This window comes from Lactuca virosa, chromosome 5 (assembly GCF_052849685.1).
Source record: "Lactuca virosa cultivar CGN04683 chromosome 5, Lactuca_virosa_CGN04683_v6, whole genome shotgun sequence".
In the NCBI taxonomy this organism is placed as follows: domain Eukaryota; kingdom Viridiplantae; phylum Streptophyta; class Magnoliopsida; order Asterales; family Asteraceae; genus Lactuca; species Lactuca virosa.
The window spans coordinates 206,065,295-206,077,913 of record NC_136430.1 but is presented as its reverse complement, the minus strand read 5'-3'; the positions used below and the strand labels follow the sequence as shown (position 1 = coordinate 206,077,913).

At 34.7% G+C, this 12,619-nt stretch overlaps 2 protein-coding genes, 1 long non-coding RNA gene and 1 other non-coding gene across 4 annotated transcripts; 2 read left to right on the top strand and 2 right to left on the bottom strand.

Annotated features, from left to right (window-relative positions):
- Positions 1-2,471: 2,471 nt before the first annotated feature.
- On the bottom strand, positions 2,472-3,143 carry LOC145112292 (protein FAR1-RELATED SEQUENCE 5-like). Its single transcript, XM_079048469.1, has one exon. The coding sequence runs from the start codon at positions 3,141-3,143 to the stop codon at positions 2,472-2,474; it is 672 nt and encodes a 223-aa protein (XP_078904595.1).
- A 479-nt stretch (positions 3,144-3,622) lies between these two features.
- Positions 3,623-5,923, top strand: LOC145116094 (proteasome subunit alpha type-4). The gene is made up of 2 exons (XM_079052453.1): positions 3,623-3,790; positions 5,055-5,923. The coding sequence occupies exon 2, from the start codon at positions 5,055-5,057 to the stop codon at positions 5,802-5,804; it is 750 nt and encodes a 249-aa protein (XP_078908579.1). The 5' UTR covers positions 3,623-3,790; the 3' UTR covers positions 5,805-5,923.
- A 250-nt stretch (positions 5,924-6,173) lies between these two features.
- Positions 6,174-6,956, top strand: LOC145110884 (uncharacterized). The gene is made up of 2 exons (XR_013710085.1): positions 6,174-6,637; positions 6,776-6,956. It is a non-coding gene; the product is annotated as an uncharacterized LOC145110884 (long non-coding RNA).
- A 2,829-nt stretch (positions 6,957-9,785) lies between these two features.
- Positions 9,786-9,858, bottom strand: TRNAF-GAA (transfer RNA phenylalanine (anticodon GAA)). Its single transcript has one exon. It is a non-coding gene; the product is annotated as a tRNA-Phe (tRNA).
- Between the last annotated feature and the right edge of the window lie 2,761 nt (positions 9,859-12,619).

Sequence of the window (12,619 nt, the reverse complement as noted above, 5' to 3'; positions counted from 1 at the left end):
AATGGTTAAGCAATTGTCGAGGACAATCTGAGGTTTACCAAAGATTGGTTGCTCATGGACAATTGGAAGTATATTTAAAATTTTGGAAAGGACCATATTGACATACTCTGAGAAGAGGCAACTCTTGTTCAGAAGTGATAGTTAAAATGGGAATATGGAAATGTTTCCATAAGTGGAAGTTATTCTTTAAATCTGTGAAAGATTAGGAAACTTAAATGCAAGAAGGATGTTCGAAGGAATTTACTTTGAATTTGAGACTTCACTTCCTTGGAATTGCTTTGTCAATAGTCTCCATTGGAAAATTTTGTAATATCGTTGGTCAAGTCTCTATGACTTTTGGTACCTAGACATTACAAAGGAATCATTACATTATAGTTTAAAATCTAACACATTCTGGCAGTGACAAGAATTTGGAATTCTTACACTGGTGATAAAGATTTGGAATTGTGAAATGAGTTTCATTGAAGATGTGTTCGATTGATCTATTTAACAAAGTAAGGACCATAGACAAACATAGTGTGCATGCTTGGAGCATGGCATAACTATTGTTTACACAAACATAGTGTGCATGCTTGGAGCATGGCATAGCTATTGTTTTAATTCAAGTATTAAGTTCATTATTCGAAACATTATACAATGAATAATGAGTAATCAATATGACTCAAACGTTTTTGGGCCATATAGGATTAGTATTCTTATTGTGTTTCAGTTTGCATGTTTTGACTTCCCGAATAACTAGGTTATTCAAACCATCCACAGTCGATCATACTTTAGAAGTAGGTATTGAGGAAAGACTGTCATGAATGGGTCTGTAGGATTGTCTAAGGTGTTAGACATAGCACAAGTTTGTTGCAGTATTCATGAGTACTCTTGTAATAAGTTTTGAGTATTGGATTCAACCCACGCTCATTTGTATCACTTCATGGATTTTATCATGAGTGATCATGAGACGATAATATCTTATATTTTTGAAACCAAGACATGTGAGTTGTAATTTACAAGTCGGTTGCACATTGACATATGTAAACGCACCAGTAACTTGGTGTTATAAAACATATCGTTGTGTGTGATTTGATAAGTAAGTACAAGCAAGCATTTGAGTCGAAGTTTATCCATTCATTTTACCCTTAGAGGGATAAAAGCGATATATGTGGGCCCCTCGATGATTTAGTGATGACAACCCTAAGCGCTCGGCCGAGCCTGGACTGATTTGATTTGTTTAATTAGTCGGTCGTCATAAATCAGAAATCGGGAAACAACAGATGGACAGAGAAAATGATTATAATCCATGTCTCATGTCCATATGATATCTAGAATGGAGGAATATATGATCCCTTATCTAATGGACACATCATTGACTAGGCCAGAGTTCGACAGCGGCTTTTGAGAGCTACGATTTCTAGTCGGGATTTTGGAGTCGTACTTGCAATAATAGTTATTAGACTTATCCAAGTGGGAGACTGTTGGATTAGGTGTCTAAGCCCATAACTATAATTGGTATGTACTTGACCCGAGAGTAGCATGGTCCATTTGGGTTGCATATCATCAGGACACTTTGTTAGGATGGACTTTTGAGAAGAGGTTATTTATGATTTATTAATATATTATAAGTTCTAATATATTAATATGAAATCATATGATTTAATTAGTATTGATCAAGAATTGGTTTGGAATTAATTTAGTGATCAAAAGAGACTAATTAAATCAATGGGGACTAATTGTGTAATTTAGTTATATTTATATGTGTTGGGCCATTGATCCATGTTGGACTAAGTTTATGTATGGATATATAAAGAGTTGGGCCACGCGAACCATGGATCATAAACCCATGGGTATGGATTAGGGTTAACCCATGACCCTTTGAATCCTACATATAAATATGGTTCTCCATGACCAAAATCGGACACATCTTTTCTTAGAGAACTATGGACGATTTTGGGGCAAGGCAAACTCTCACAAACTCCATCCTTTGTCCTAGGTGTGTTGTGAAACATTTGAGGCATTCATACTATTGGTGCTAAGCTCTTAAAGGCCAAATGAAACAAGTTCTACAAGCTACACAAAGAGGTAAACTCCTAACTAGTGTTTATATGTTGATTATATCATTTGTATGCTAGTTGTAGGCTTAATGCTTTGGAAACATATTGCATGTATAATTAGTGAAAACATAGATCCAAGGCATTTAGGGTTGTATGTGCACCATAGGATGTTGTAGTATACAAAACCCATAAGGTATAACTTTTTACCCATGCTTTATAGGAATTTTTAAAATCACTATAACGAGATACAAGTGGTCGAAGATGTTCTTGATCATGCTTCTTAATATGCCATGCACAAAAACGATGTCGAGTGTTTGGAAATACTTTGCTGATTGCGTTACCCATAGCTTTATCTTGGTCTGTTATTATTGATGATGGATACTTTTCGAACATACACTTCAAGAAATGCTCGAATAACCATTTGAAAGTTTCTTATTTTTCATTTTCTTGCAATGCACCACCAAAAAGTATGGATTGACCATGATGATTCACCCCAACAAAGGGAGAAAATGACATCTTAAATTTGTTCGTCATGTACGTAACATCAAACACGACCACGTCCCGAAATTTTGTATATGCATCCCTTGATCTTCCGTCAGGCCAAAAAATATTTCTAGGAGACCCATCCTCAAACAAATCCACGACAAAATATTGGTTGCTATCAACTAATGCTTTATCTTGAAAATGTTTGATGAGCCCATAAAACTCTTTACCTTTGCACTTTCTTCGTTGCTCGGGTAATACATCAACACATTGCTTGGAAGTAACATCAGCTTCATTTGGAGATTTTATTGCATTTACAGCCTTTTTAATTTGAGAAGGCTTCAACCCTGATTGACCAAACTCCACCATAAGAGATTTGCATGCCATTGAGCGGTGGAACTTCGCATGTGAACGATGTTTCATTACTTTTGTTGGTGTAATACTCAACTCATGGTTATGTGTATCATTAAAAATATCCACAAACCATTTCCCATCTTTCCTTTTTGAAATGCGAAGCATCGCTTCACATCCAGTTCGTAAAGCTCTACGACGCTGCTTTGTATTTCCACATGAACTAGCACCCTTCAATCTTTTAAAACCTTGTTTGTTGCACACATACATCTTGCGATAAACCTCCTTTGTTGTCTTATTCTTATAACCCCAATGAGTTCGTATGGTGTTTGACTCGTATACTACACGAGTTTATTAAAAATAAAAGTTTAATATAAATTTTTAAGAATCACATACTTTTTAAGTAAGAGTATTTATTTTGAAACAAGAAAGAAAGAAAACGATTATAAAACATTTATTATGAAATTTAAAAAATTTATTCAATAAAAACATAACATTTAACAAAAATAATTACAGAAAATTACATATATCGAATTGAATAAGAACATAACATTTGACAAAAATATTTTTCATTTATTAGGCTAAACAAAAAAAAATAAAAAATAAAAAAAAAAACAAAAAAAAAACTCACTTTGTTTTTTTTGAAAGAAAGAGGAAGCATGTAGTAATATTTGGGTAAAAAATAGAAACATTTATAAACTTTAGGGTACTTGGACCAAAACCTAAAAAACTTAAAAATAAAAAATAAAAACGAAGAAAGCTTGGGGCACAATAAAAGTCCGGACGGAGAATAAGATCATCACTCAGTTTGCGGATTTCCGATTCGATTTCCCCTCAACACTTCTTCACGATAACTCCACAGCTGCAATTTCTCTCCCACCTTCAATACCGACAGTCTCACCTTCTCCGATCTCCTGGTAAGTCACTTTCTTTTTTCTGGTTAGGTACAAATGTATGCTCGTCTGATTCGATGAACCAGCTGCAATTAGTTGTTCGATTAGTGTCTTAGTGTTCGAAGCACATTAATTAATCTAAATCCTAAGTAATTCCTGGTCTGATATCTAATTCCTGTCAAGATTTGGTTAGGTATCTGTTTCTTGTCTGAAATTCTTTCAAGATCGATGTATGGCCTGTTATTGATTTTATACTTGTTGTCGTGCATGCAGACCTTGAGAACTTCTGTGTGTTTGTTGTTAAATATTGTTTAACATACTTGTTGTGTGTTAAATATTGATTGGTGGATTAGTGGATTTGTAGTTATTTTAATGTTGGTTTAGTGAGTCTCATTTGGTATTTGTAGTTTGAATGGATTCTTTTGTCTAAGTTCATTTGAAATAATTTCACTTTCAGGTGTAATTGCTTCTCATAAGAACATCCACCTACCTGTATAATTGTTTTATTAGAGTTTGATTTCTTGTTACTTGTTAAATTATGATAGTTGAAGATTCATTATCAGTATCACATACATATGTAGAAGAGGGGATGGAACCTGGTTAGGATTTGGGACATTTGAAAGTTATCTCTCAAAATTTTGTAAACCAACAAAATATTCACTTCACCTAGAAGAAGTTTCAATAATATCGTTTAATTGGAGTAGACATTTGTAGTCCAATATAGCAAAAGGCCTAAAGAATACACTACAGACAGGCCTCTTTTTGGCCTTTTATTCATTCTATATGATTGAAGTGGATTATAGTGGATGAGTTGGTTGATAAATAGTAATCAATAAGATTTAGATCGAATTGAAAATGCTTTATGTACTATGTGACTATGTCATATAGAAAAATCTAACACATCAAATTAGATTTTTTTTTCCTACTTTAATGTGATGCAATTTCTTATTAGATAGATAGCATCCTACTTTCATTTCATCCTATTACAAATTTCACTTCACACAAATAATAAATATATTATTGAAGAAAAGTATAATGCATGCTATAAGAGTTTGGTAAGTAGATTTTCCAAAGTAGAATGCATAAGTAAGGATTTGCATAATCATTTTGTTTAACATGTGAACGTATTAAAGAAAGCTATAAACTAATTTCTTATTCCAGTTTTTCAATTCAGAAAACTTAATTATATCACTATATCAGAAATCCTGCCTTATATCAAAAAGGCTTTTATACTCCTTGTGTTTTATTTTGAACATATGTAAAATGACTATTTTGCCCTTGACAACAGATGTCTCGAAGGTATGACAGCCGAACAACAATCTTCTCCCCGGAGGGCCGCCTGTACCAAGTGGAATACGCGATGGAAGCAATCGGAAACGCGGGGTCCGCCATCGGAATCCTGTCAAAAGACGGAGTCGTCCTCGTGGGAGAAAAAAAAGTGACCTCAAAACTCCTCCAAACCTCGACCTCGACCGAGAAAATGTACAAAATCGACGACCACGTGGCGTGCGCGGTGGCCGGAATAATGTCGGACGCCAACATCCTGATCAACACCGCCCGTGTTGCCGCCCAACGCTACACCTTCTCCTACCAAACACCAATGCCAGTGGAACAGCTCGTCCAATCACTATGCGACACCAAACAAGGCTACACTCAGTTTGGCGGGCTCCGCCCATTCGGGGTGTCGTTTTTGTTCGCGGGGTGGGATAAGAACTACGGGTTTCAGCTTTATATGAGTGACCCTAGCGGGAACTATGGTGGCTGGAAGGCGGCGGCGGTTGGGGCGAATAATCAGGCGGCTCAGTCCATGTTGAAGCAGGATTATAAGGAGGAGATTAGTAGGGAGGAGGCGGTACAGCTGGCGCTTAAGGTGTTGAGTAAGACGATGGATAGTACGAGTTTGACGGCGGAGAAGTTGGAGTTGGCGGAGGTGTTTTTGGATGATGGTGGGAAGGTGAAATATCAGGTTTGTTCGCCGGAGAATCTTGGGAAGATGTTGGTTAAGTATGGTGTCACTCAGGCTCCGGTGGAAACCTAAAGTGGTGTCATGTCATTGGTTTTCTTTGCTTGTAGACTTACTTGTTTTGGATTATGTTTTAAGTTGGATGTTTGGATATTTTTTTTTGGTGATAAATTTATGGTAAGATCTTAATTTGATGTTTAAGCAAAAAAAGGCCTATAATTTTATGTTTTTATTGGTTTAACAATTTTATTATTAATGTGGTGATTAAATTCTCTTCAACAGAAAAATGGGCTTTTTTATATGGGCTTTAATGTTTTAATTGCTATAAAAACAACCACATGGGCTTTTCAAATGTCAAAGGTATAATGATTTAAATGCTATAAAAAAGATTTGGCTTGAAAATGGATAAGAATTGTGTAAGAACAAATCAGAGTATGACAACGTTATACTCAATGAACATCACTAACAGTGTTTTTTTGGGTTGGGGGTCCAAATAAGGCACACATACTAATAGATGAAGAGTATCCTGAGGGTCCAAAGCCAACATTTCGTCTGAAGGCTGTTCCTGTGAATAAACCAACTACTGAGGAAGAGAAAATTTGCAATTTACCTCGAGTTTCAGGGTATCGATCACTATGTTCGTGATTTCAAGGCCATGAAACTTCTTGACAAGGTATATTACATGGAAAGGATTAATAAAATTGAAGATATATAATGAGAAAGCTTTTGTTGTTCAAACCAAGAGAGATGTTTAAGTGTGGCCTAGTGGAGACGAAGATGAGGGTGAAGGGAAAGTGTGCTTAGTAGCAAAGAACGTGCCATTTGCTAAAGGGAAAAAGGACGCGTCCAAGAAAAAGAATTATTGCTTCATGGTGAACAAAGTTAGCAAACCATCAATCATTGAACAGGTAAATAATATGCTTAAATTTAAAAATGTTTGTATGGATAATTGTCAAAAAAAAAATTAAGGATATAAAACTAATTATAGCAGACGCATTAAGTGCATATATAACATCGAGATCACGAAAAATGAGTTATGTGCTCAGGAGATATTTTTGCTAAGGGGAAGGTTGGATGATAGGAAGTTGAAGATAAACAAGTTAGAGAGGGATATAGTCCTAGAACGAAATTCTAGGATCATTTTGAAAAAATGAAAACCTTTTGTTAGTAATGTAATGTACAGTTGAACTCTCTACTTGATAAAATATATTATTCAAAGTTCACTTTTGAGAATATGATGTTGTAGGAAACACATATAACTAGGGTTGGGCTGGAAAAATGGCCCTTGGGCATAAAAATTTTCTCACAATTTTGTCCACCAAAGCCAAATGTACATGTCCCTTTTTCATCTATCAGAGGATGCCCTGACCGAAAGGTCAAAGTCAAAGATTCTCAAGACAAAATTGTCCAGATTAACAGTCCCCAAGATAAAAACTGCTCCTCAATTCTACTAAAAATGTGATAAATTCACCAATTATACAGGCTCCAAATGGTTTATCTCATGTACGACCCATAGGTATTACGATAACATAATACTTAGCAAAATTATTGATGAATAATCACCTCATAATCCCAAATACGACTTACGTGTTTGGTTCTATCTCTCTACATGCCGCTTATTTATGACTTCTTTTGCCATGGGTCATGTATACCCATTGTGCACACATTCTCACCCATCCAACTTCAGCATCGTACTTACAGACGTGTCACATATTATCTCCTTACACATAGTATTTTAGCAACATACATTGTTTAAATTACTCACTATACCGTGTACATCAAACTGATGTGGCGCGTAAACTAATGTAGATTTCACCATTTGCTAGAATTTACTATATTAAAGATTTTACTTTGTTTCAGTGGATTACCACAATCAACAAAATTTTCAGTAACACCATTAAAATCTCATAGAGTTCGTCAAAATGACCAAAACGCCCTTGTGCCAACATAGTTCTCCAATATAGCCAAACACACATAATTACTCACATGAGTATTACTTCATCAAATTTCTCCATACCGATAAGGTTTTATCTCTATACTATGACACATATGGAATTAAATTATATATATATATATATATATATATATATATATATATATATATATATATATATATATATATATATATATAGACACACACACACATACATAGATACACACACTTAACACCACATTCCCTAATGATATATAAGAGTTAACTAACTTAAGTGCACACATCAAGTTAAATCACACCTCTTCTCTACTCTCCGGTTTAAATTTAGGAATCTACTACCCGGCATCTAATTCACTTAAACCACAATTGTAATACCAACTTATAACACCAAACTTTTTAATACAAAGTAAACCCAAAAATTTTGTTTTTACTTCATAAATCAATTCTTCAATTAAGAAAAGGAGAGAGAACTAAAATAATAGACTAATCGTTCTAGGTATTCTTTCTCTTACCCCATTCGAAAGGATCTCATCTCATAATTATCCATGACTGTTTATGTCTCTAGCATGACCACTTGATGAAATGTGGAGGGAAGTGGGTTAAATGGCCGATACTACTGGAAGAATTCCTTTTTGGATAATAGGTACTGTAGTTGGTATTCTTATGATCGGTTTAGTAGGTGCTTTCTTTTATGGTTCATATTCCGGATTGGGTTCATCCCTGTAGTAATCGGATGAATTGAGTTGTAGACATGAAAGCGTAAGAACTCAACAGATTCCCTTCTTTGTTTGTCTGATTTGAGGGAGAAGGTCCCGTTGAGTTCTTAATAATTAGAATATTTTTTTTGAAACATTTTTCAAATACAAAAGTTCAGTATCTTCCCCCGAATTAGTAAATTAGACAGGATTCCTTTGCACAGAATAAAAAGTCGCGGCTCAATCTTCATAAATTTCATCGTAAATGTGAAATACTTATAAAAAAAAATACGGGAGAGATAAAAAAGATGCAGGGTCATTTGTCTGCTTGGCTAGTTAAGCATGGGCTAATTCATAGATCTTTGGGCTTTGATTACCAAGGAATAGAGACTTTACAAATCAAACCGGGGGATTGGCATTCCATTGCTGTCATTTTATATGTATATGGTTACAATTATCTCCGCTCCCAATGTGCCTATGATGTAGTACCAGGCGGACTATTAGCTAGTGTGTATCATCTTACTAGAATAGAGTATGGTGCGGATCAACCAGAAGAGGTATGCATAAAAGTATTTGCCCCGAGGAGGGATCCTAGAATTCCGTCTGTTTTTTGGGTTTGGAAAAGTGTGGATTTTCAAGAACGGGAATCCTATGATATGTTGGGAATCTCTTATGATAATCATCCCCGTTTGAAACGTATATTAATGCCTGAAATTTGGATAGGATGGCCTTTACGTAAGGATTATATTGTTCCCAATTTTTATGAAATACAAGATGCTCATTGAATGATAAAAAACGAATCTTCAATTATACAATTTTATAGATTCCAGGTTCGATTCTAGATTAAACAGAGTAATTGAAGTCTCGTTTATGGTTTGTATTTTTATTATGTATAGAATAAAAAAAATACAATAAAATAAAATCAGGAATTAATCGGGATTCTCAAATTTGTAAAATACTTATTTCGGACGAGCCAAGTCGATAGGAGGAACCAAACGAATTATGCAACATAAACTTTGGACTGCACACATCACTTAAGGGGAATCTATAAAGTCATGTAATGTAGGAGTAAATTAAAAATGGAAAAGAAAATACAAAACTGAATCTTATTTATTCGCATCCTTCAACTACTCTATTGAATCTTTCAACCTTAACCTTCGAATATGCATGTGTATGAAGTATTCCCATTCTTTTCTTTTTGAACCAGAGAAGAAATAAAAAAGAAGAGAAAATAGAATCTCCCTTTTTTTTACATACTTTGTATAATAAACTCTTTACCCCCTCTATAAAAATCAAATAGATGGGGTTCTAAAGAACGAGATGGAGAATATGTATTATTATCTAGACTCTTAATGAATATGTATTCATATCAATTAATTGCTCATATCAATTAATTGGTAGGATAGAGACTCATACAAATTAATCATGTGTCAGGAACCAGATTTGAACCGGTGACACGAGGATTTTCAGTCCTCTGCTCTACCAACTGAGCTATCCCAACTATTCCTCATGTCTCATACTCATTTTCATTTTACTAGAGAACTTGGGTCTATGTCAATTGAAAGGGTATTACAAAGCCTCATCCCGGGCCTATAATTTGTTAAAAGAACAACTTTGTAAGTTTCAGTATGAATAAAAATATCGATCGTGAATCAGTCAAATGGGGATTCCTTGCTCAAAGATGTTCATTTGTACATGTATCATATATATCACATGTGATTTTACGCTTATTGTATAAAGATTAGTGAATGAGAAAGATAAGGAGTTTTGAACCGCTAACGAAAAAAGGATAAAGAAAAAAAAGGATACGATAAAGAATTAGGGAGCCAAATGGTCTTTTTGGGGATAGAGTGACTTGAACCCTCACGATTTTTGAAATCGATGGATTTTCCTCTTACTATAAATTTCATTGTTGCCAGTATTGACATGTAGAGCGGGACTCTATCTTTATTCTCGTCCGATTAATCAGTTCTTCAAAAGATCTATCAGATTATGGAGTGAATGGTTTGATCAATGAATATTCGATTCTTTCTTCAATATGGAATCAATTGACAACAATTCTTCTCTAGTATGTATACAGGTTTATCCTTCATCTTTTCTGAAGTTTCGATAGAAGGATTCCTCTACTAACGTAAGACAATCAACTCCATTCGTTAGAACAACTTCCATCGAGTCTCTGCACCTATCCTTTTTTATTTTCGCTTTCTGAACCTTTGTTTGTTTTCGGAAAACGTGATTTGGCTCAGGATTGCCCATTTTTATTAATTCCAGGGTTTCTCTGAATTTGAAAGTTATCACTTAGTAAGTTTCCATACCAAGGCTCAATCCAATTAAGTCCGTAGCGTCTACCGATTTCGCCATATCCCCCTTTTTGAGATGAAACTCTCATTGTGATCTCGTTCCCCGCTCGTTGTGAAAGACCTATTACTGGATAATTCATGGGTAGAGCCGAAGAATGTGAACTATACAAGTTAGCAATAACATTGATTAAATGAAGTAAAGGCTCCGGTGTATAGAGAAGACCTCACCGTTTAAGAAGTAACCATAGAAACGATGGAATCCACTATTTCTTTATCATTGCTATTTTTTTTTTATTTTTTTTAATACCTAGTCTAGTACAATTTCGTATTTCGAGGCGAAACGCCTATAAAAAAGAAAAAATCGTGGTTGGGAAGGTTATAGTAGCCAAAGCCGTTGGAATTTTTAGTTTATACATTGGAAAAATCCGTTTTGTTATTAATATACTAAGAAAGGGGCAAAAGAATAACTGAAAGAAAGGAAATCTATTAGTTATTCGTGAAAGTTTCATTTATTCAATGACCAGAATTAGACAGGGATATATCGCTCGGAGACGTAGAACAAAAATTCGTTTATTTGCATCAAGCTTTCGGGGGGCTCATTCAAGACTTACTCGAACTATTACTCAACAAAAAATAAGAGCTTTGGTTTCGGCTCATCGGGATAGGGATAAGCAAAAAATCAATTTTCGTCGTTTGTGGATCACTCGAATAAATGCAGCAATTCGTGAAAGGGGGGTATGCTATAGTTATAGTAGATTAATAAACGGTTTGTACTTCTTAATCGTAAAATACTTGCACAAATAGCTATATCAAATAGGAATTGTCTTTATATGATTTCCAATGAGATCATAAAAGAAGTAGGTTGGAAGGAATCCACCGGTTAAACGGAGTTGCCCGGAGAATGAACCCCGGGAAGGTCGAATAAAAATGAATAGAATATGATAAAATATGAGAAAGTAGTCAAAATAAATATGAATCAACAAGTTAAATAAAAAAATTTATTCTTCCCAGATTATTATTTGTCTTCTTACGACACGAGAATTCAATCCGAATTCTTGGATTTTTCCAACAAAATATCAATCCCCGTTTGAGTTCGGATGGGAATTCGAATTCAAGTGAATAAAGAGTAAACCTATCTCTAAGACTAGGAGTTCTAGTGGTCGACTCGGTTCTTTCAAATTGTTTCTCATTATTAAGAAAAGGTAACAAAGATGAAATACGAGCTTGTTTTATAGCAATAGTAATTAATCGTTGTTGTTTCAAGGTCAATCTATTCACTCGTCTAGATAATATTTTTCCCTGTTCACTAATAAATCGACTAATTAAACTCATGTTTTTATAATCAATTCGATCCCCCGATTGGATCGGGGGCAAACGCCTATGAAAAGATCGCTTGGATTTAAGAAAAGTTCGCTTGGATTTATCCATGGTTTGGTTAGTTTATTTCTTATCCCTAAAATCCTATTTCAGCCGTATCTCTAATTAGAATAAAAAAATAGGATTTGGTTTGTTTATAATTATCTTTAACTATGTTAAATATGTTATATATATAATGTCATTTTTTCCTTTTCCTTGTAAGATAGATAAGGGCGCAGGTGCTCGGTTCGATCTATTTCTTTACCTCCCCGTGAATCGTATGTTTGTAACAATATGGACAGAATTTTCGCAACTCCAATCGATTAGGCGTATTGTGCCGGTTCTTTTGAGTAATATATCTGGAAATGCCCGTTGATGCCTTATTAACATTAACACCGTTTCGAACACAAGCGGTACATTCCAAAAGAACCGGTATTCGCACATCTTTACCCTTGGCCATGAACCTCCTTTGGATTTTTCATTTACTCAACTCTTCCTCTTTCAATCCGAAACGAAAAAGAAGAAAGGAAGGAAAAAACAAAATAGAATTTGTAACTTACTATCCTCTTATGCAAGATTTCACTACAATCAATATAGCAAATAAGA

Bases quoted from the DNA above. Each gene is read 5' to 3' on its own strand.
- LOC145112292 (XM_079048469.1), bottom strand. From the start codon at position 3,143: ATGTATGTGTGCAACAAACAAGGTTTTAAAAGATTGAAGGGTGCTAGT.
- LOC145116094 (XM_079052453.1), top strand. From the start codon at position 5,055: ATGTCTCGAAGGTATGACAGCCGAACAACAATCTTCTCCCCGGAGGGC.